Source organism: Leishmania panamensis (genome assembly GCF_000755165.1).
Source record: "Leishmania panamensis strain MHOM/PA/94/PSC-1 chromosome 32 sequence".
Classification (NCBI taxonomy): domain Eukaryota; phylum Euglenozoa; class Kinetoplastea; order Trypanosomatida; family Trypanosomatidae; genus Leishmania; species Leishmania panamensis.
In genome coordinates, this window is record NC_025879.1 from 320,423 (window position 1) to 340,805 (window position 20,383).

The following is a 20,383-nucleotide window of genomic DNA, read 5'->3' on the forward strand; positions in this document are numbered from 1 at the left end:
GCTGACAAATGCTGACATGCATGCCTACTCCCACACTAACTGGTAGGGTGATGTGCGTCACACGTCGTTGCGATGATTTTGGCGTCTGTGAGGGTATGCGGCAGCTCGGCTTTGTCGTCTGCGTCCTTTTCCTTGTGAGTGTCCGCTGCGTGCGTCAGGCGTTTGGCATCGTGTCCCCACCTCACTTGGGGGCGGGGTGGCGTACGCACCTTTTTAAAGAGGGAGATTGTTCTACTTAACAGGTTGGAAGATCTCTCGGTGTGCTCCATAGGAAAAATCAAAGCAGAAGAGGGTAAAAGCGAAGTCAAGGTGACAAGACTGATGAGAGACGTATGGTGCGCTTGTTCCGTGTAGTGTAGTGAGGCAGTCACCAGGAAGGTGGAGGTGGGGTATGTGTGTGTGTGTGCTGGGGTGGGGGAGATGGGGGGAAGCATGGTAAGAAACCCAGAAAGACCACGAGCACTGTGTATTCAGTGGAGCACAGCTGCGTAGCATGCGATAGGTGAGGCTCGCATCGTGCCGTGCAGTTCTTCTCTTCTAGGGAGCCTTTTCCCTCCTCCCCCGCTCATCTCCATTCACCGGCGTAGTGATGTGTTCTCGTGGCATAGGTGCTGCTTGTTTCGCATAGGCCGGCCCCACTCGCGGAGCAGAGGTTTCACGTATGTGTGTGCCGCCTTTCCTTTCCTTTCCTTCTCTCCTTATCCGCCCCCGTTGCACTGTTTCTCAACTATTCCCCCTTTCCCCCCCTCTCTCTCCCTCCACACGTCTCTGCATGTGTGCCTCTCTTCCATTCTCCGTCCACGGTTGCCACGATTTCATAATTTTTTTTTTAGAAGTGAGGAACAGCCGTCGCGCCTCCACGCAAAAATGGTAAAGCCACACCTCCGCCACTACCAGGTGGTCGGCCGCGAGTCCCCCTCCGAGAAGAACCCCGAGCCGACTGTGTACAAGTTTGAGGTGTTCGCCCCGAACTTCGTCGTTGCCAAGAGTCGCTTCTGGCGCATGATGAAGATCAAGAACAAGGTCAAGGCCACCCACGGTGATGTGCTTTCCTGCAAGGTCGTGAAGGACGCGAAGCTGGTGGCGCGCAACTATCTGGTCGACATCGCCTACTACAGCCAGCGCTGCGGCTACACGCGCATGGTCAAGGAGTTCCGCGACGTCTCCAAAACTGGTGCCGTGAGCCAGGCCTACCACGATCTGGCCTCCCGCCACCGTGCTCGTTACCACAACATTGAGGTGCTGTGCGTGAAGAGTATCCCGGACCACGAGGTGAAGCACCTGAGCATTGCCCAGTACCACGCCCCGAACCTGTCCTTCCCGCTCCTGCAGCGCCGCAGTAAGGCAGCCCGCAAGGACCGCGCCATATTCGTCAAGAAGAACACGAAGCGCGCTGTGGTGGCGTAAGGAATGCGTTAGGGTTCTTCTGCGTTGCTGACGTCGGCATAAGTGTGTGTACAGGGCGTCTGTGTGGGGAGGTGTGCGGATGCGAGCCTGCGCTTGTGTGCTGGTGCGTGTGTGCAGCCTGCGCTTGTGTGCTGGTGCGTGTGTGCAGCCTGCGCTTGTGTGCTGGTGCGTGTGTGCAGCCTTCTCTCCCCGCCCCTCCCTCTCTCTGTTGCGCACTGGTGTCTGTTGTGCCCTCCGTTTCCATCTAATTTATTCATTTTTTTTTTCCGCCTCGTTTCCTTTTTCGAACTTGTACGTCCGCAAAACAACGACATAAAAGTCCACTCAGAGGCTGAGCAGCAAGGAGTAGCCAATACCGGGCTCTGTAGTACATACCCGCCCGTGGCTCTTATGGCTCCTGTATCCTCCGCTTCTACCCCTCTTGATGGGCCCAATCGCTACAAGTCGCATACCCATCGAGGATGGACCGCTTCTCTGCGGCGGCACAGGGGAAGAGAGTGTCTGACGGTACTGAAAGTATCCCATGCGGCGGATTCTTCTCTGTCAACTGCCGGTTGCGGACTGCAGGGTGTGCAGAGCATGCGCCGTCACTGCTATGAAGTACCGTTTCCTGTTCTCGGTGCTTGGACTCAGCCAAAAGGAGTGCAAAGCGTGAGCGGACAGGCAGGGGAGAAGAGAGCATGGACGGAGGGTCAGGCGCATGTATGTGTACACGCTCACACCCATACGTGCTTGGCTCGTTGGCATGTACATGTGCTTTTCCTGATCATTTTCCCCCACTTTTCACCGCTCTTTATTGCCGTATACACTACCACCCGTCCACACACACGCACACCCACAGATGTGTACTGTGTATGTGTGTATATACCTGCCACACGCATAGCACCTCTCCTACATGAAACAAAGAAAGAAGTGAGTCGTTACACAATAAAGATATAGGCATCTTTGTGGTCGTCATACTTCTGTATTTCGTGCTCGTTTGCTATACCCGTCGCTCACCCCCCACCCCCTCACCCGCCGCACGCCCTCCAAAAAAGTGACGTGTGAGTGGTGATTTTTCGTTGTCTCTTTCACATATACCCCCCCTTTTTTTTTCTCACGCACCTGGTGCGGTAAAAACGCAGCAGTGTCGTTCCTTCGATACCCTTTGCTGGCCAGTGCACGTAGTCGCTGCCCTATTTGCTTAGCACCCTCGTACAGTGCGAAAGGCAGCAACCCACTACTGCGGGTACCTTCTGTGTCGTTGCTCTTTGGTGCGCATACGCAATCCGAGGCGGTGCTTACCAATTCATTGTACACTTCCCGTGCTTCAAGACTAACTAATTCCGCCCCCACCTCTACCATGTCTGCCGCTCCTTCTTCGACAACTCCATCGTGTGTCACCTCGCCTACTGTGGAGGTCCCATCAGGCAAAGTGTGGTTGAACTCTGACGAGCCCAATGACGAGTACGCACTGTTCTGCACCGAAGAGATCCCACCGAAAGCGCCAGGCACAATTCGCATCTGGGTAGACGGGTGCTTCGATATGCTCCACTTTGGACACGCAAATGCACTGCGGCAGGCACGCCGACTCGGCGCCGAACTCTTCGTCGGCTGCCACAGCGATGAGGAGGTGATGCGCTTTAAAGGGCCGCCAATGATGCACGCTGAGGAGCGCTATGAAGCGCTGCGGGCGTGCAAGTGGGTCGACTACGTGGTCGAAAACTACCCGTACTGCACACGGCTCAAAGATGTCCAACGTTTCGAGATCGACTACGTCGTACACGGCGACGACATCTCCGTCGACTTGGATGGCAACAATTCCTACCAGGAGATCATCGATGCCGGCAAGTTCAAGGTGGTAAAGCGTACTGAGGGCATCTCAACAACGAACCTGGTGGGGCGCATGCTCCTGTGCACAAAGGACCACATGCTGAAGTCAGTGGACGAGATGCAGCTGGAGAACTGCCTGTTCGAAGAAAAACCCACCATGCACTGTCTGACCACCTCTCGCAAGATAGTGCAGTTCAGCAACAACTCCAACCCCAAATCAGGTGACCGTATTGTGTATGTGGACGGTAGTTTCGATCTCTTTCACATTGGCCATATCCGCGTTTTGCGGAAGGCGCGCGAACTGGGTGACTACGTCATTGTCGGCGTGTATGAGGATCAGGTGGTGAATGAGCAGAAAGGCAAGAACTACCCAATCATGAACCTCAACGAACGTGTGCTCGGCGTCTTGTCTTGCCGTTACGTTGACGAGGTGGTGATGGGCGTGCCGTTTGACGTCAGTAAAGAGGTCATTGATGAGCTCCACATTGATGTGGTCGTAGGCGGCAGGTTCTCGGATGTGGAGGCAGGGGCGGGAGGGAGTACGGCGTATGAGGTACCCAAGGCGATGGGCATCTACCACGAAGTCGACTCGGGCTGCACCCTCTCGACGGACTCCCTTATCGATCGCGTCGTCGAAAACCGCCTTGCCTTTCTGAAGCGTCAGGCGAAGAAGCGCGCCAAGGACAAGAAGAGTCAGGAGAGCAAGCCGGACGCGTTCCGCAATGTGGAGGAGGTGAGCTAGCGGAAGTGGGCTGGTGGAGGGATACGGAGAAATGAGAAGAAATGTAAGGAGCGAAGGGGGAGACGGTGGAGGAGACGAAGGGTGTGCGAGGGGAGGAAGAGAAGAAACCGATTGTGCCAGCACCCCCTTCTCAACTACTGAAACTACCTTCCTCGTTTCAGGGGGTTGGTGTGTGGGTCATTGCCAATCATTCACCTCTTTGCTCCTTTCTCTCTCTCTCTCTCTCTTGGCGCTTCAGCTTGCTGAACCGCGCGAGTTGCTCCCTTCGCTGCGGTGTTGCGATGATCTCGCCACGGTTGTCCCTGTGGGCGCTTCCCTCGGTGCTTTCTTGCCTTCCCATCTCCATCTCTGTGCACTTTTTTCAGTATAACGTTGCCTCGTCTTCCTTTTCCGAACCGTATGCTGTTGGAGGCGGCGACACTGGAGGCTGTCGGTCTTGCACAGGAGCGAAGCTGCAGATGCACTTTCACCACCACAGGTGCATTCTTTTTTTTTTCACTCGCTCTTACCACTCCGCATCGTTATGCAAGATCAATCTAATCACCCCACTCGGGTATTCCTGTTTAGGATGCATTGCATTTCAAGTAAAACACGTCTAAAGCACTCGAGGGGCAGAGGCGCATCTCTCGCATGCGCCCGCGAGGGGAATTGTAGGCCGTGTTACGGGGATGTACGGGTTCGAGGTGTTCGTTCAGCCTTGAGATGTTGGCATCTACACGGATGCACATGTGTTGCTCGGCAAAAGGTTTTCACGTGCTTCCGAGAGATAGTATCCTCGCAGTCTGTGATGTAGATGAAAGAAACGCGAACGACATTTTCAGCTTTTTTTTACCGCTGTTCTGTTTTGAGTGCGGTGTGCGTGCCGGGCACTATCGGTCCTACGCCCACTCCTCCTGTTGTTTCGCTCGCGGTATTCCCCTTCCGTTTCTCCACCGCTTCCCTCCTCCCTTCTTCACTTCCCGTGTCTTCTTCCCCACCTCTCCCCCCGGGCATACAACGCCCAGGGAAGACAAAAATGGGTACTCTTCGCTACAATCACCCACATCCACACACCACCGCCTCTCTGTGTGTTCTGCGCCGTTCTCTCTCTCACGCTCTTTACCACTTTTCCCAGCCCGAAGCCCACACCATACTCACAGCCACGCCGCTGAGGGAATCGGGTCTTCCCTTCCCCCCTCATGTACGAGCGCAGGCAGATGGCGCTTGGCATATCCTGCACCTTGGAGTGAACCAGCTCTGCCATGGTCACTTCTTCCGCTACGTGCAGCCCTTGCTGGAGCTGTCTGTCTAGCAGAACGACTCGTACGACATCTAGGGCATCGTTGAAGTGAGCTGGAGATGAAGGACTTCAATAAACAACAGTCCCTGTACACGGTGACGCTGCGCCTGAGCAAGGGTGCCCGCTAGACGGAGATGGTGGACAGCATCATCGTCTTTGTCTACCTCACCGAAGACCAACAAAAGGTCATCGACTAACTCGTCGATCAGCGCATCTGCATTGTCTCGCTGGTGATGATAGAGGGCGGCGACAGCGCTGATGGACAAAAGGGCTGCTTTATCTTGGCGAACGAGATGACCAAGTTGAACCTTGCCAACCTACAGCACCAGCACACGTCGTTTGCCTACCTCTTTGAGGTGCCAGCGCCGTCGCTGCGAGCACTAGGCGGAGCCGTTCACACCGATGTCGTGTGCAAACGTACGCCACAACGACGCTGTTGCGGAGAAGGGGATCCGAGCCTCTGCAAGTGCACCGAGGACAGAGTGTGTGCTGCCCGAGTCGTATGGTCGAGCGCATTACCCCCCCCCCCCCATGACGACGCTTACTAGGCACACGCACCCGAACGTGCTAACGGGGATGGACCACATGCAACCGGTGGGCGGCGATTACTTTAACCAGTGTGTGATCACGAGCAAGTTCTGCACTCGCCCGTCGTGAGAGGGCGTCGGCTAGTAGCTGTCTGGCGATGTGCTCGGCTTTGAGAACGCTGTGACACGCATCCTCAGCCTGTCTCATGTGATACCATCTTTCTCCGGTCTGTTGGTGGGCTACCGTAGAGCACATGAGACGTTGGCTGATTCCGATATCTACTGTTTCGTCAGGAACACGCTCGACGACGACACTCTGCTAGCGCTGGCGTCCCCTATGGACAAGGAGTAATGCACAAAAACAAAAACAAAGTACTCTCCTGCTTGCGGAGCACCGCGATCGGCGGACCAGCTGTTGCGCAATGCCGGTGACGGCTGCAGCAAGTTGCAGTTGTTCTGGGCGAGCAATATCGTTGCGGCCCAGAGGAACAAGCGTGATGTGAGGAGCTTCGTCTTCGGTTTGACCTGTTTCGTGGGGTACCTGGAGGGTAAGGCCTACAAGGACCAGGGCTTCCCGGTGATGGAGCCGCAACCCTACGCTTCATGAAAGGAGCTGATGATGAAGGAAAGCCTCGGCGAGCCGCTGGTGTGAACCATTTGTGAGTCGCAGCGCAACCTTCAGCACGTAGACGACCGCTGTCTGATCAGGGAGAAGGGCCCCTGTGTGAGCAACGGTTTTAGAAGACCGCAGCTTAAAGATGTGACGCACGAGAAGAAAGGCTAGTGCTTCATTGGTTCCACGACCGTGTGCGGCATTGCCGCGACCCCCGCTGGTTCTTGCGGGAGGAGGGTGAGTCTTTCGTGGAGGCGCAGAAGTCTTTCACTCTCTTGAGTTTCGCACCCACTTTCTCCTCACACGCATAGTCTGCAGTGTGTCTTTGCATGTATTCGTATGCGTGTGTACTTTGATGCGCGCCTTCTCTCCCACTCCCACACCCTCTCCCTGCTTGAAGTGCACCGTGGCATCAATGGAGTGTATGGGGCACTGCTGGAGCCGAGAAAAAAGAACGAATTGAAGCGCCGTCTTCTCGTGAAGTCATTGCACGAGCCACGTTGATGCATTTGATGGTGAGTTCAGCTGGAAGCCGCGCACATGTGAACCGCTCTCGCGAACTCGTCTGTGGTGCAGAGGGTGCAACTGTACTGTTCCGTGTGTTGTGTGAAGTCGTATCATTGTGACGTGAGCCCTACAAACACCAGCGACCTCTCCGTACTCCGCTGCCGTCTCGTCTTCCCCGTCTTCACTCTTTGTTTCTTCCCCTGCTATATCGCACTTTCTCGCTTCTCCTCTGCGCCGTTGCTTTGCGCGTCTGTGTGCCGGCCGGTGTATCCCCTGCGGTGTTTGAGAGTTAAGTTGTTCGCCGTCGTCTTTCGTCATGTTTGACGGGGTGGCACTTCCGTTTGGAGACAGCACACTGAGTGGGCCTTCATCCGCCTCCCAGGAAGTTCGATGGATGGCCTTTGCCCGCGACTTGGTTCTGCAGGAAATACAGAGTACCCCGTCCGCGGCACAGGCATGGGCGGATGCGATAGCCTGCTCGCAAGAGGCACAACGCAGGCACTACCAGTCGTTCTGCGACTTCGAGAATGCCGTGCAGGAGCGACTCCCGCGCAACATGCACGAGGGAAGTCCGTCACCGATTTCAGGCACGGTTCGACCTATCGGCGGCCCCTACCGTTTCGGCCTGCTCGACCGTGTTGAGGTCGCAGCGCCCCCTGCAACGCTTCGGTGTGCAGCGGTGACGGGTGCATCGACGGGAACTGTGCTGTGCCTTCCCAGCGGAGGGGGGCCGGAGTCGAAGGAGGGGGAGGAGGAGGAGCCTCTGTTGATGTCGTCCTCTCCCAGTGTCACGCCGTCCGTGACGCAGCCGATGGTTTCCCAGACCACCCTCGACGGTGTTTTTTTTGAAGCTCTTCTGAGCCAAGAGCTCAACCTAGCTCTCTGGCGGAGCTGCGGCGCACCACAGGAGGCTCTACAGTGTGCTCTGGAGGAGATGCAGCGGCTAGATCGTGCTGCTTGCGCAGAGGATGCGCTTCTACGCTACCTCAATGCCAGCCGCTGCACCGAACAGCGTGCGTACAAACGGCGGCGCGATGAGCTGCAGTCGCAGTTGCATAAGACGCGCGAGAAGGTCTCAGCTCTGGAGAAGTTGGTGTGCGTCGGAACTGCTGGGTTGTCTGCGCGTGAAGTTGGTATAGGCAAGCGCTTGCGCGCGTGCTTGCTCGAGTAGTGTCTCGGTCTTCTCAACTGGCGTTTCCTCAATGTTGGACATGATGGCCTGTGGGCCTCTCTTTTATAAAACAGTGGTGTTCTAGTGAAGGGAGGGCCTCCCTCATTTTCTCGCTGCCACCCCCCGATCATTGTGCTCCAAAAGCCCAATGCATGCAGGGAAGAGGCGTTCAGGAACGGGAAAGGAAGAGGGACGCACTCAGTGGATCAACATGCACAGGTGAAGCGATGCTTCGAGCTGATGTGGCTTTGGCGAAACTCTTCCTCGCTCACGCTCTCTCTCTCTCTCTCTCTGTGCATGTGTGTGTGTGTGTGGGGGGACTTCTTCCGCTGCCCCCCTTTCCTTTCCTTTTTTCTTTCTGTTTGCCATGCGACGAAGTACTTCGGCATTAGAGGGCCGGCAGATGCATTCTTCATCCTCTCCCTCAGCCCCCTCCTCCGGTTCATGTTTTTCTCGCTGCCGCCTTCCCTCCTCTCGTTTCCGGCTTGGTTGTACGCACCCTCATCCCCACTGAGCTAGTCGCCTCTGTGCTGATCCTACGGCACATCTGCTAGCCCCCAGTCTCACAGTAGACAACAAAAGATCACAATCTTCACTGACCGGCGGATCCCACGAGTGCACCACGTGTTCTGCACGCGCTCTGTTCTTTTACGACTCATTCTTTACCAGCTCTACCCAGGTGCTTAACATGTCCAGTGCTTCGACCAGCCCGCCGTTGCCGTCCCCTGACGAACACGTCTTCCTGAACGCACAGGGCGAACGTTTTCACTGCACCACCTTTGCACCGTCACTGTCATGCCTGACACCCACTTCACCGCAAGACACACCAATACCGGTGATTTTGTGCGTGCATGGCGCGGGTATGAGCGGTGATTGCTTTTTTAGGATGGCAAGGGACCTTCAGCGCCACATCGACAAGCCGAACGGCATGATGGCAAACTGTGCTTCACCTCCACTGCAGGAGATTGGTGCACCTTTGATGCCGCGCTCTGCATATGAGGCGATGACGTCAAGTGCGGAGTCGCATGGCGATGACATAGACATGCACGTCATGACATACGACCAGCGCTGCCACGGCCGGTCCACTTTCGGTGGCGGCGAAGATCATCTCTCGATCGAGGTGCTGATGCGTGACTTCTTGGACGTACTCCAGTACGCCAAAACAGAGCTGTACCCCACGAGCAACTTTTATGTCCTCGGCCACTCGCTTGGCGGCGCCATCGTGACGCGTGCGCTGAGCGGAAACAAGTCCGGCCTTGACCGTGTTTCTGGCGTGCTTCTTGTAGACGTGGTCGAGGGAACGGCGCAACTGTCGTTACAGCACATGAAGTCCTTCCTCAAAAACCGCCCCAACACGTTTCCCGAGGTGAAGGATGCCGTGGTCTGGTTCTTGCGCATGGGGGGGATGCAGAACCCTGATGGCGCCGAAGTCTCCGTGCCACCGCTGTTGCAGCAAAACCCCAACACAGGCCTGTGGGAGTGGCGGACGGACATGCACAAAATGGAGAGCGTCTGGGACGGGTGGTTCACCGGCCTCGACGAGGCGTTCATTTCACTGCCGTGCGCTAAGATGCTGTGCACCGCGAACGCGGAGCGGCTGGACAAGGCGCTCACGGTTGCACAGATGCAGGGCAAATTCCAGTTCGAGGTAATTGGCAACGGGTGTGGGCACTACGTCATGGACGACGCGACGCTGACCATTGTCGCAAAGGTGCGTCGCTTTGTAAAGCGCAACGAGGTGCTGGGGCAGAAGGTGCAACTTATAAACAGGCACCTCTCTGGTCAGATGAACAATACAACGGTGCCGTCCAACCGCATGTAGGTGCAGCTGCCGCTGTTGGTCCACGCCTATGCGCCTACCCAACATGAACACAAGGCTCACTGCGCGGAAACGTCCCCCACCCCACGTTCCCTTCAAGAATAGAAATAGGGACAGGGTGTGGAAGCCGCAGCGCAGAATACAAAGGGCAGCGGCTTTTAGGCCCGTGCGTCGTTTGTGTTGGGGTTTTCCTCATTGCCGCCCACGCGGTATATCTTGGGCATTACGCGACTCGTGTTTCTTTTGCGAAAGGGAAATTTGTTTCCTCTCTGTGGCGGTTCTCATGTGGGTCTTGTTCGACTTCCTTGCTCCTTCATACAGACGCACCCGCACACAACGAAGAAAGGCCTGCCACCCATGAGGAGGCACTCGCCGCGTCTTGTCTGCCGCTCGTTGTCATTCTCCCAATAAGGCCGGACACAAAAGGAAAGTGCTACACTCATCGCGTGCGCGTACACGTGCGAACCCAGCGTGGACGCTGGCTGCGCTTCTAGAACGCTGGTTGACTGCCCAGGAAGGGGCACCTGGTGTTGCGGTCACGTGCACTTCATTTCCTCGGCCATCTTCTGCCTCACATCTTGGCATGGCTGACTGAATGTGCCGCGCTCAGCACTCCGCAGTTCTCACTGTGGGTCAGTAAGTCGTTTGTATTCGTTCTGTCGTGCAGCTTGCGCACTCTTCTCCTTCATGTATGTTTTATGTATGCGCGTGTCGTCGTGTGTATGCGTTCTCTCCATGGCCCCCTTCTGTCTCTCGCTCCCCATTTTTTTTTGTCCACTCAGCAACGTTAACGCGCGTGCTTGTATCGCCTCCGCCACGTACAGTTTAATACACAAACACCCATACTGACGGACTTGCGTCTCCTTGTCATCACTCTCCACTCACGTCCATGTTTCTACCCACATGAAAGCGAAGCCTCAATTGCCCGCAGACTCGACTCCCCCCATTTTTGACACTGACACTCCTTTTCGGCCTTCACTACCACACGTACAAACAAGGCACATTTACCCCCCCCCCCTCATACTGAAAAGTAACTGAGACTCTCTAGAGAAAGCCAGTGCCACCCTGACGAGGGCGCAGAGGCCAGGAAATCCGAGAGGACGGCATATGGGTGCTTCCCCCTCCCCCGTTTTGTGTCTACTTGTGCTTACTGTGTGTGGCTGTTGGCATTTTCTTCTTGTTCGCGGTTCGAGATCTTTTTCTTTTGGGGAATTCGCAAAGGACAGAGGTGCGTGCGAGTGCGGAAGTGTTCATTACCGGGATTCTATCACCAACCATACGATTTTTCTCCTCGGGGCCTTTCATTCTCTTTCCTCCTCAGCGAAGTAGAGTGTACTGTGCGCTTGTTGTTCGCGGTGCCATTAGCTGTTGTTTGTTGTTGCTCTCGCGGAGGGTGGGCCTCCGTCAGTGAGGGTGTGGTTTGTCGCTGCCGTGTCCTTTTCGTTTCTCTCTTTGTAGTGTACCTTTCCGTTCAGTATTGGCACTCCAGCGCCTCAGTGTCTCTGCGAGTGTGTTTGCTCGCTCCCTTTCTTTTCTCTTGCCATCTTAGTACTTTGTCCAGTCGTGCCACCTGTAACAGGTGCGATCAGGACCGAGGAAGACGGCCCACCCGGATTCCAAAGGAAGAAGGAAACGTCCACCACGCAGTTGACACCTGCTCTCCTTCTGTCGGCTCTGCTGACTCGTGATCCTTCATTTCTTTTTTTTTTTCACTTGAATTACATTGTTGGGGCTTTGCATCGACGGCTTAGTGGGATAGCGACAGTGGCAGCGGCTGTAGGTGTCTATGTATCGCTGAATGACTGTGGCGCCGCGCGGCCTTCTTGTCCTCTCTCTCCCGGGCCTCTGCTCCTTCCTCTTGCTTCAGCTCCCGCTCCCGTTTCAATCCTCCTTTCTCTCTTTCTCTGTCTGTGTGTGTGTGTGCTATGCTGCTGCTGCTGCTGTTACGTGGACTACTCTGCAGTATTCATTCCATTTTGCGTTCTTCTCGCTTTTCGAGTCTTTTCGGCCTTGTTTTTCAACAATCCAGGAAAAGAAGCATTACGTACATAGCAACTCTATCGTGACCTGCCTTCACTTCATTTTCCCCGTTACCAATACTGCAGGCCATGTCGTGGTGTCAGGAGCATTGCAGCGGCTTGTGGCGGTCGGAGGACATGATCCGTGTCAACATCATTGTTCAGCGAGAAGTGCTGCATGACACAATGTACGAGATTGGGATGCTGGGCCGTGTGCAGTTTCTCGACATGAACCAAGGCGTGACGGCGTTTGCCAGACCGTTCACAGAAGAGCTGCGTCGCTGCGAAGAGCTGCAACGCAAGCTTCACTTCATCGAGGAGTCGATGCGCAAGGATTTGGTGTTGCTTGAGAAGTACCCCACGGACATCAACATGAGCGCCACCGTGGAGGAGATGCAGTCATCGCTGCTACGGAGTCAAATGCATATGATTGATGACCGCATCGAGTCGACCGTGAACGATTTGACCGCCATGCTCACATCGCTCGAAGGGTTCCAGCATGAGATGAACCAGAACCAGGAGATGACACTACTCTACTACAAATACCAGCTTTTGGTGGAGACGCCACCTGTCAGCATTGCGAGCAACAGCAGCTTTGCCCACCGCGGCTCTGCCGTTACCTCAGAGGCGTTCTCCCGCCTTTCCAGCCTTTTCGGCATCATTGACACAACACTCAGCGAGGAGCTCTACCGCCTGTGCTATCGCATCACCCGCGGCAACGCCATTGTCGAGATCAATAATGAGCCGGCCATGTTCGTCGATGTTCAGACCGGAAAGCGCAATGTGGCCAAGACGACATTCGTCGTGCTGTGCGCCTCGGCGACAATGATCACCCGCTTGAGGAAGCTCATGAGTGGACTCGGCGCTAACGTGTACAGCCTGGACGAGGTGCAGAGTCGCGGTATCGAGCTCACGACCTCGACCACCGCCCATCACGTCGAGGACACTGTCGAGGGAGTCAAGCGGCGCAAGCACGATGTCCTGACACAGTGGTATGAAGAGCATCGATTGTATAAGACGTACCTGAAGGTGGAGAAGGTGGTGCTGACAACAATGAACATGTGCGCCATGTCTGGCTCCACCTGCACGGCCTCCGCGTGGGTGCCGCTGCGCCACGAGCAGGCTCTTCGCCGTGCATTGCAGGACGCTGTCGCCTCCGCAAACGGCAGCGTTGAGTCCATCGTGACGCTCCACAATGAACAGCAGCACCCGCCTACGTTTTTCGAGACTACCCGCTTCACCGAGTCCTTCCAGAGCATTGTCGATAGCTACGGCATGGCACGCTACAAGGAGATCAACCCCGGCGTGTTTACCATCATCACGTTCCCGTACCTGTTCGGCATCATGTACGGCGACATTGGCCACGGCTTTCTTCTGCTGTTCATTGCCCTCTTCTTTGTAAGCAAAGAAAAGGCCTGGCGCACAGCGCAGCTCAACGAGATAGTCGCCATGGTGTTCGGTGGCCGTTACTTATTGTTGCTCATGTCCCTCTTTGCCATCTACATGGGCGTCCTCTATAACGACTTCTTTGGCTTTTCCCTGAACCTCTTCTCCAGCGGGTATACGTGGGCGCCGATCGCTGAGCAGAATGGTACCACCTACCCGACGACGCCGAGCGGGTTGCCAAGTGTGAAGCCGCCTCACGTGTATACGATGGGGTTGGACGCAGCATGGGCCGAGACGGACAATAAGCTCGAGTTCTACAACTCTGTCAAGATGAAGCATGCTGTCATTGTCGGTGTGGCCCAGATGCTTGCTGGTCTCTTGCTCTCGCTTAGCAACAGCATCTATGAGAAAAACTGGTACAAGGTCGGCTTTTTATTTGTGCCTGAGTTCCTTTTCCTGCTTTGCACTTTTGGATATATGTCGATCCTCATCATGGTGAAGTGGTGCTGCACCTGGGAGAACACAAACAAGGCGCCGAGCATCCTGGAGATCATGACGAACTTTTTCCTGCAACCTGGCTCGGTGCCGAACCCACTCTTCCGTGGACAGGCTGCGCTGCAGGTGTTCCTGCTCCTCTTGGCGTTTGTGATGGTGCCCTTCATGCTGCTGGGAATGCCGTACATCGAGATGCGCGACTACAAGCGGTGGAAACAGCGCCGGCATGTTGGCGGCGGCCGCCACTACGGCGGATCGCAACGGGCCAGCATGATCACGATCGAAAACGCCGACTTCTCGGACGTCTTCTTCAACGAGCCGCCGGTGTCGCGGCAGCACCGGCCGTATTGCGACAGTGGTGACGAGAGGACGCATCGCACCTTGATGAGCGATGACGATACCGCGGCGCCGCCAGCCGCGAACATCTTCTTCGATGATGACAGTATGCATCCCTTTGGTGGAGCTCCATCGGACAGCGAGGGCGGTGCAACGGCCCAGGTGATCCAGAACGAAAATGAGAAGTTTGAGAACTTCGATGTATCGGAGTTGTTCATTCACTATGTCATTCACACCATTGAGTACGTGCTGAGCAGTGTGTCAAACACCGCATCGTACCTGCGTTTGTGGGCGCTGTCACTCGCCCATGCGCAGCTCTCCGAGGTCTTCTTCAACTTCGCCGTCGTCCAAACCCTCAACGTCGACAACAGCTCTGGGCTTGTGATCGCCATTGGGGTGTTGTTATGGCTTGGAGCTACACTTGGCGTGTTAGTAGGCATGGAGGCCCTGTCAGCGTTTTTGCACGCGCTGCGGCTGCACTGGGTCGAGTTCCAGAGCAAATTCTACGCCGGCGACGGCCGGACGTTTGATCCGATGGACCTGCTAAGCCTTAACATGCAAAGCTGACGTGGCTAGTGGGGGAATGGGTAGCGGCGCTGCATTCTTGGCCTGCTCTGCGATAAGTGCCATGCTCGTGGACACATGTGCGTTGGTGAGCCCCTTCGTTCCCTTTCTCGTGCTTTGTCGAACTGCCAAGGAGAGCGGAACGGAAAATGGAGAGCACACGGCCCCACGGGAGGAACGAGTGCGACCGCCTCACATGGTTCATGCCTTGCCTTTCCCCCGGCTGCAGATACCACCGACTCCTTCCCCACCTTCTTTCCGTTTTTCTCCCCACAAACCCCTCCCCCCTCCCTCCTGTTTCTTCCTGCTCGTTTTTTATTTATTATTGTGTTCATTCTTATGACTCATTTGGGATGTATGCCGTAGCCAGCCCTGCTACCGAGTGGCGTGTACAATGCGTGTTGCGTGTGTGCGAGTGCATCTCCCTCTTCGTCTGTCGTTTGTCTTGTCGTCGTTTCCTCTCTCTTTCGTACTGCGTTGCTTTCCTCACTTGCTGCCTACGTCAATGCACACAGCGTCCGTCCGTCCGCACACACACCCACACACCCACACGCACACACACACAGGCACACAAAGGTGGACTGAAAAAGAAAATACAGAAAAAACGATGAGGTGGTATAACTGTTGCCTCCCTCCCTTTTCCCCTACTGTCCTCCCTCGTCGTGGCACATGCTGCGTCATCGAGTACGGGAAATAAACGAGCGGATTCTTGAATGGCAGGATGGTTCTGGGTTGGGGTGGGCTACATGCGTTGTCCTAAGGAATGCTCTTCCTCAGAAGATCGCTATAGCGCAGTCTATGGCTGAGGCCAACAGCCGTGGTGCACGCACCCGTCCTCACCCCACCTTTGGCACTCCCTTCCACGTGCTCTACCTCTGTTTCCCTCTCTTCCCGTCTATGTCTGTGTCTTTCGCCCCGTCTCCACATCCGCCCTGCTTCTCCGCGGCTAGTGAAGCGTCGAAGCGTCCTCCCAGCTCACTGAGCAAGCGAAAGAAATCACGAAGAACCACGGCACACACACAAAAAGCGTCTATCAGGGACACACCTCTACTCTTGATTTTTTCTTCGCCTCTCGCCCTTTTTTTCATTGTCACTGTCCTTTCAACACCTCAGCAAGCCCTGCCGACATCACGAGCGTCCTCACCTTTTCTTTTTCTGCCTCAGTTTTTCTGGCTTCTCATCAGGTCTATCGCCCCCGTCTGTTTCACATCTTTTTTCCGTTCTTTGAACGACTCTTGTCACGCTCCGCTGGCAACGTGTCGGTAGAGACCTCTTTTCTTCTACTTGTCATTCTCTCTGTTTCGCCACCCCTATAGCGATTGTGGTTCTTTTTCATCGCTGCTGTTCAGTGACCCGCTTTTCTTCTTCCCTTTCTCTATGTGTGTGGGGTTTCTTGCTTGCCCGCAATCTTGTGCTCTTTCGCTATTGTGTGTGCGTGCCCCATCGCACGCGCCCCTCCTTTCTTTATCATATGCTCGTTATTATCTTGTCTGTTAGTCGCTCTCCGTCCCCGTAGCGTTGGACCCCCCTCCCCCTCCCCCATCACCACCACAATTTGCATTGGCTCTATACGGCATTTGCGCACTTGTGCTTCTCATCGTTTTCGTTATCTTCGCTGTTCTTTTCCCTTTGTTCTTGTTCTCGTAGACACCACCATCTCTGGAGAAAACGACGTAACTCCTCAGCGAGGTCGCAAGCAGAAGAACCACGGCCACAGGCGATAAAAGGAGGTACGGTTCGGTTGCTCGCACGTCCACTCGACTCAGCGTATCGTTTGCGCTCTCTTTCATCTCGCGCTCTGCTTCTTTCCGTTGCCGTTTCTCTCTTTTTTTTTTTTTGCACTCTTTTGCTCGTATTGTTCTGTTCTTCCTACAGCCACCCACTCATTTGTGTGCCGCGCGCTTTCTCCCCGTCACGCCTTTTGTTTCTTCACCAATCACCACATTCGCGGCCCAGTCAGAAAAACAAGAAAACATACCAACCGAAACCTATATGCCAGCCATGAGGCAGTCGCATAGCAAGAGCTCTAACACTCTTGCTGATGTGGAAGACAAGCCCTTTTTCGTGGCCACCTTTAAGCGCACCCCCAGTCGCTGTGGTGCTTTAGAGAACGACGATGATATGCCGTCGAGCTTGATAACCTCGCGTTCCAATGTGCCTGGCATGACGCCTCAGGAGCTCATGGCGGCGCACCGCTTCTCCCTCGCCGAGATCTCGAAGCGGGCGGATCCCGACTTGCACAGCCTCACCCTCAGTCGTCATCAGGTAGAGCCGGAAGATATTTGCCACGCTTCGCTCGGCGACATTCCGGATGACGAATACCGCGACGCGTTGGAAAGCTTCAAGTTTGGTCACGCTGACGATTGAGTGCACCATCAGTTTTCTCTTTTTCCTCTTCGTTTACTGCTGCTTGCAGATCTTGCTTAATGCGTGTGAAATTGTTTTTTTTTTTCTTTGGGACAACTGCGGTGCTCAGCAGCTCTGATGTGGCTCGCAGAGTCTGCCGTTGAGGGGCGGGGGGAAGCACTGAGAACATAGGCCAGTAGAGAGAAGTCAAAACACAAACACACGTCTTCATCCATCGACTCGATGTTCTGATGCGTCTTTTTCCCCTCCTGCCGCTTCTTAGCTGTTCTCCACCAGCTGATCTCGTCAAGGCAGACATCAGATCAGGAGCGGCCGCATGTCCTTTATGCTGCGAACACACTCGCCGGTGCAGGGACAAGGGACTGCACGCCCCTCCCTGCTTGCCGCTATGGCGCCGAGCACGACGCAATGGAGCCGTGGGACCTGGCGTGCTGAAAGGACAACGGGGCCAGCTGAGACACAGAGAAGCCCGTCTGGCTGCTGCTACGGACTCGCTCTCTCTCTCCTCGTGGCGCTCGACACGGGACCCGACCGCGGTGCTGGGACGGCTCAGTGCGACGTACGTGGGCACCAAGGCTGGCGCCGGTCGCGCGGCAGGCATGCGAGGAGAGGGGGTGGGCAGCGAGGGAGCGGAAGATCCTGCCGGCCGCGGTGCTGGGACGGCTGCCGGGCTGTTGCTGTAGGCGTATACTTGCTGGCGTGTGGGTGGTAGAAGAGGTATGAGGAGAGTGAAAATTGAGTTCGTGGGAGTTTAGGGTGTTCGTGTTTTTCTTTTGTGTTTGGCTCATTTTTTTTACCGCCTTATTGTCCGGAAAACAAAAAGAAGAGGTATAAAAGGGGTCGCTGAAGGAGGTCAGCGTCGCCGAGGTGTACGGATGTGCTTCTGGTGGTTTGTCGTTGCTGTGCTCGTGTGTAGATGGTGGGAGTCTGTTAATGTTTTTCGCGTTTTCTGTGTATTTCTGCCTTCTCTTCCCTCTTGTGGGTTTGGTGCTGGTGTCGGGGGTGGTGCTCGTTCATTATGGCGCTCTTTTGTCTGAGTTTTCGTGTATAGCCTATTTGTATTTTGGGAGCCTCCCCCTTATTTCGTGGCTGTGTGGCACAGTCCGCAGGAACGACCTGCAGGCGGGGTGAGCTTCTCCGCAAGCAAGCGACCACTCGCTGTGTGCTCATTCTAAGGTTGCCTACTGACCCATTGTACGTGCACACTCCCACCCTCACCCACCCATACATACAGACACGCATCTGCGCGCCCGCAATGAATTCGCGCGCCTTTTTTTTCTTTCGCTTCGTACACCCTTTGAAGATTTTCTGCTCTCCCTTTTTCTCCTGCCTCACGTGTGATCATTGACTCGCTTCTATTTTTTGTTTTTAGTTTCGGTTTGCGCTCCGCTTTCACTCCTCGCTCTCCCACTCACTCTCTAGTTGTTGTAGTGGTGGCTTCTCTCTCTTCTCATTTATGTGTCTACCTGAGAATGGATGATCGGGAATGCACCTGGTTCTCGTGCTGTTACTGCCGGTGCACCGTGACCGTGGCTGTCAGGGGCGGGGGACATTTACTTCACCTATGAAGAAAGCGCAAGCACCTCAAAGCATCGTCTTATTATTGTTGTGTGTGCTTGCGTTTTCGGCTCTTTGGAGATTGTTTTTACCGACATACAGGCATCAGCTGAGGTGCGCGCTACTGAAGTGGGGTGGAGGCGCCTGCGTATATTGACGTGTACCTCTAAACTCGGCAGGCAACAGCAAGGGAATGGTGTATGGTAAAGTCTTCGTGGCGCAGTGAGGTAGTTTCCTCCTTATTACTGGCTTTGCTTCTGAAGCTGCTCAGCCCCGCTGTCGCGCAGTACTGCGTGGTGACGGACTCTGTGTCGTGACGGGGAGGTGTGTGTGTGTGTGTGTGTGAGGGGTGGTGCTCAGACTGCTTAGCTGCCCATCAAGGGAGTACCGCTTTACGGTATGCTCGACACTATCATTTCACGGTTTTTTTTCGATAGAGTTTTCCTTGATTTGTGACGCTCTGTTCTTCTCTTCCTTATCTGTCTTCCTTCCTAACCCCTCTTTTTACTCCATGAGGCTTGGCAAGTCAGTCCGCGGCGCTGCATACTCTGCTCTGCTCTCTTCCTCCACTGTCTCTTTCCGAACATACTCCCCACAGAAATTGTCAAGCAGCAAGAAGGCGCTGGTGTACGTACCACGGCATTCTCGAACCTTTCTTCCCCTCCCCCCTCTTCCTCAGCTCCCACCGTTTTATCTTGTGGTGGTTGTTGCGTGGGACTCATCACTTTGCGCACGATCCTTTTTTTTTGTGGTGGTGGTTGGGTGGTGGTGGAGGAGAGACGTGCTTTCGCGTGTTCATCTAATGGTTGCCCCTAATCAAACCCTTTCTTCTTTTTGGTTACCCTCTTTGCTTATGCTTGCTCGAGCGTGTTGCCACGCTATTCTGAGAATTCGAACGTGAGTGAGTGCCTCTCTCTCTACTTTACTGTACGGGTGTCTGTCTAACGAGTCACTTGTGTGCTGAGGTGCATGGAGAAATCGGTCCTTCATTTTTTCTTTTTTTGTTGTTGTCCTCTTCTTTCGTGTTTCGTCTTGTTTGTTTGTTTTGTTCTGTTGTTTTGTGGGTTGGAGGTGTGTCCATACCGCACACCCCATTATTCCCCTCACTTCTTTTCTACGCAGTCGCGCTGTTCGCTCTCATTTTGGGACTAGTGAGGATGAAGCAAAAAAGAAAAAAAACACGCAAGCACCATAACGGCACAGCACCTCATCTCGGTTTGTGCAGTGCCTTTAGTGCTTCTCTCAGCCGCGGCCTGCTCGAGCGCGTATTCCTCTCTCCGCGTGGGTATATATATATATATATATATATATATACATACATATACATGTGTGTGTGTGCCGCATCTCTCTCGGGCACATTGATCTGCTCTCATTACTTGAGTGTTTGCGTGCGTTCTCGTATGACTTCTCATTCCTCTTTTCCGCTTTCTTTGGCTCGTTGAGATGACGAAAGTGTGAATCGGGTTGTGGGAGGGTGTAGGGACGTGCTGTGGAGAATAACGAGGGCTACAGACAAAATGGGAGCCCTTGAAAAACTGTAGGAAAGAGGGAGAGCAGGAGCGGAAAGAAGACGTTAGATGTGGTGAGGACTCGTACTTTCAGGTGTTCATTGCATTATTTTTCTAGTCTTTTGACAAACCAAGCAGCAAAACGAGAGGGGAGAAGCAACCTTACCTACCCATTCTGGGCAGTGCTGCCGACACCACTAACGTGATTGCCGCAGCAGGCGGGGGTAATAGGCACCCAGCAGCCTTCTTTGTCGTTCTGTCCTATTCGTCATCCC

General features: G+C 54.7%; 5 protein-coding genes across 5 annotated transcripts, besides 1 other annotated feature; all 5 read left to right on the plus strand.

The window, feature by feature from the left end:
* Positions 1–867: 867 nt before the first annotated feature.
* LPMP_320940 (60S ribosomal protein L18a, putative) lies at positions 868–1,407 on the plus strand (the record flags this gene model as incomplete). The annotated part of the gene is made up of 1 exon (XM_010703479.1): positions 868–1,407. The coding sequence occupies one exon, from the start codon at positions 868–870 to the stop codon at positions 1,405–1,407; it is 540 nt and encodes a 179-aa protein (XP_010701781.1).
* A 1,342-nt stretch (positions 1,408–2,749) lies between these two features.
* Positions 2,750–3,961, plus strand: LPMP_320950 (ethanolamine-phosphate cytidylyltransferase, putative; the record flags this gene model as incomplete). The annotated part of the gene is made up of 1 exon (XM_010703480.1): positions 2,750–3,961. The coding sequence occupies one exon, from the start codon at positions 2,750–2,752 to the stop codon at positions 3,959–3,961; it is 1,212 nt and encodes a 403-aa protein (XP_010701782.1).
* Positions 3,962–7,656: 3,695 nt separating this feature from the next.
* On the plus strand, positions 7,657–8,058 carry LPMP_320960 (hypothetical protein; the record flags this gene model as incomplete). The annotated part of the gene is made up of 1 exon (XM_010703481.1): positions 7,657–8,058. One exon carries the CDS (start codon positions 7,657–7,659, stop codon positions 8,056–8,058), a length of 402 nt encoding a protein of 133 aa, XP_010701783.1.
* A 979-nt stretch (positions 8,059–9,037) lies between these two features.
* On the plus strand, positions 9,038–9,880 carry LPMP_320970 (protein phosphatase methylesterase, putative; the record flags this gene model as incomplete). Its single annotated transcript, XM_010703482.1, has 1 exon — positions 9,038–9,880. One exon carries the CDS (start codon positions 9,038–9,040, stop codon positions 9,878–9,880), a length of 843 nt encoding a protein of 280 aa, XP_010701784.1.
* A 2,105-nt stretch (positions 9,881–11,985) lies between these two features.
* LPMP_320980 (vacuolar proton-ATPase-like protein, putative) lies at positions 11,986–14,679 on the plus strand (the record flags this gene model as incomplete). The annotated part of the gene is made up of 1 exon (XM_010703483.1): positions 11,986–14,679. One exon carries the CDS (start codon positions 11,986–11,988, stop codon positions 14,677–14,679), a length of 2,694 nt encoding a protein of 897 aa, XP_010701785.1.
* Positions 14,680–17,331: 2,652 nt separating this feature from the next.
* Positions 17,332–17,627: a repeat region.
* The last annotated feature ends 2,756 nt before the right edge of the window (positions 17,628–20,383 follow it).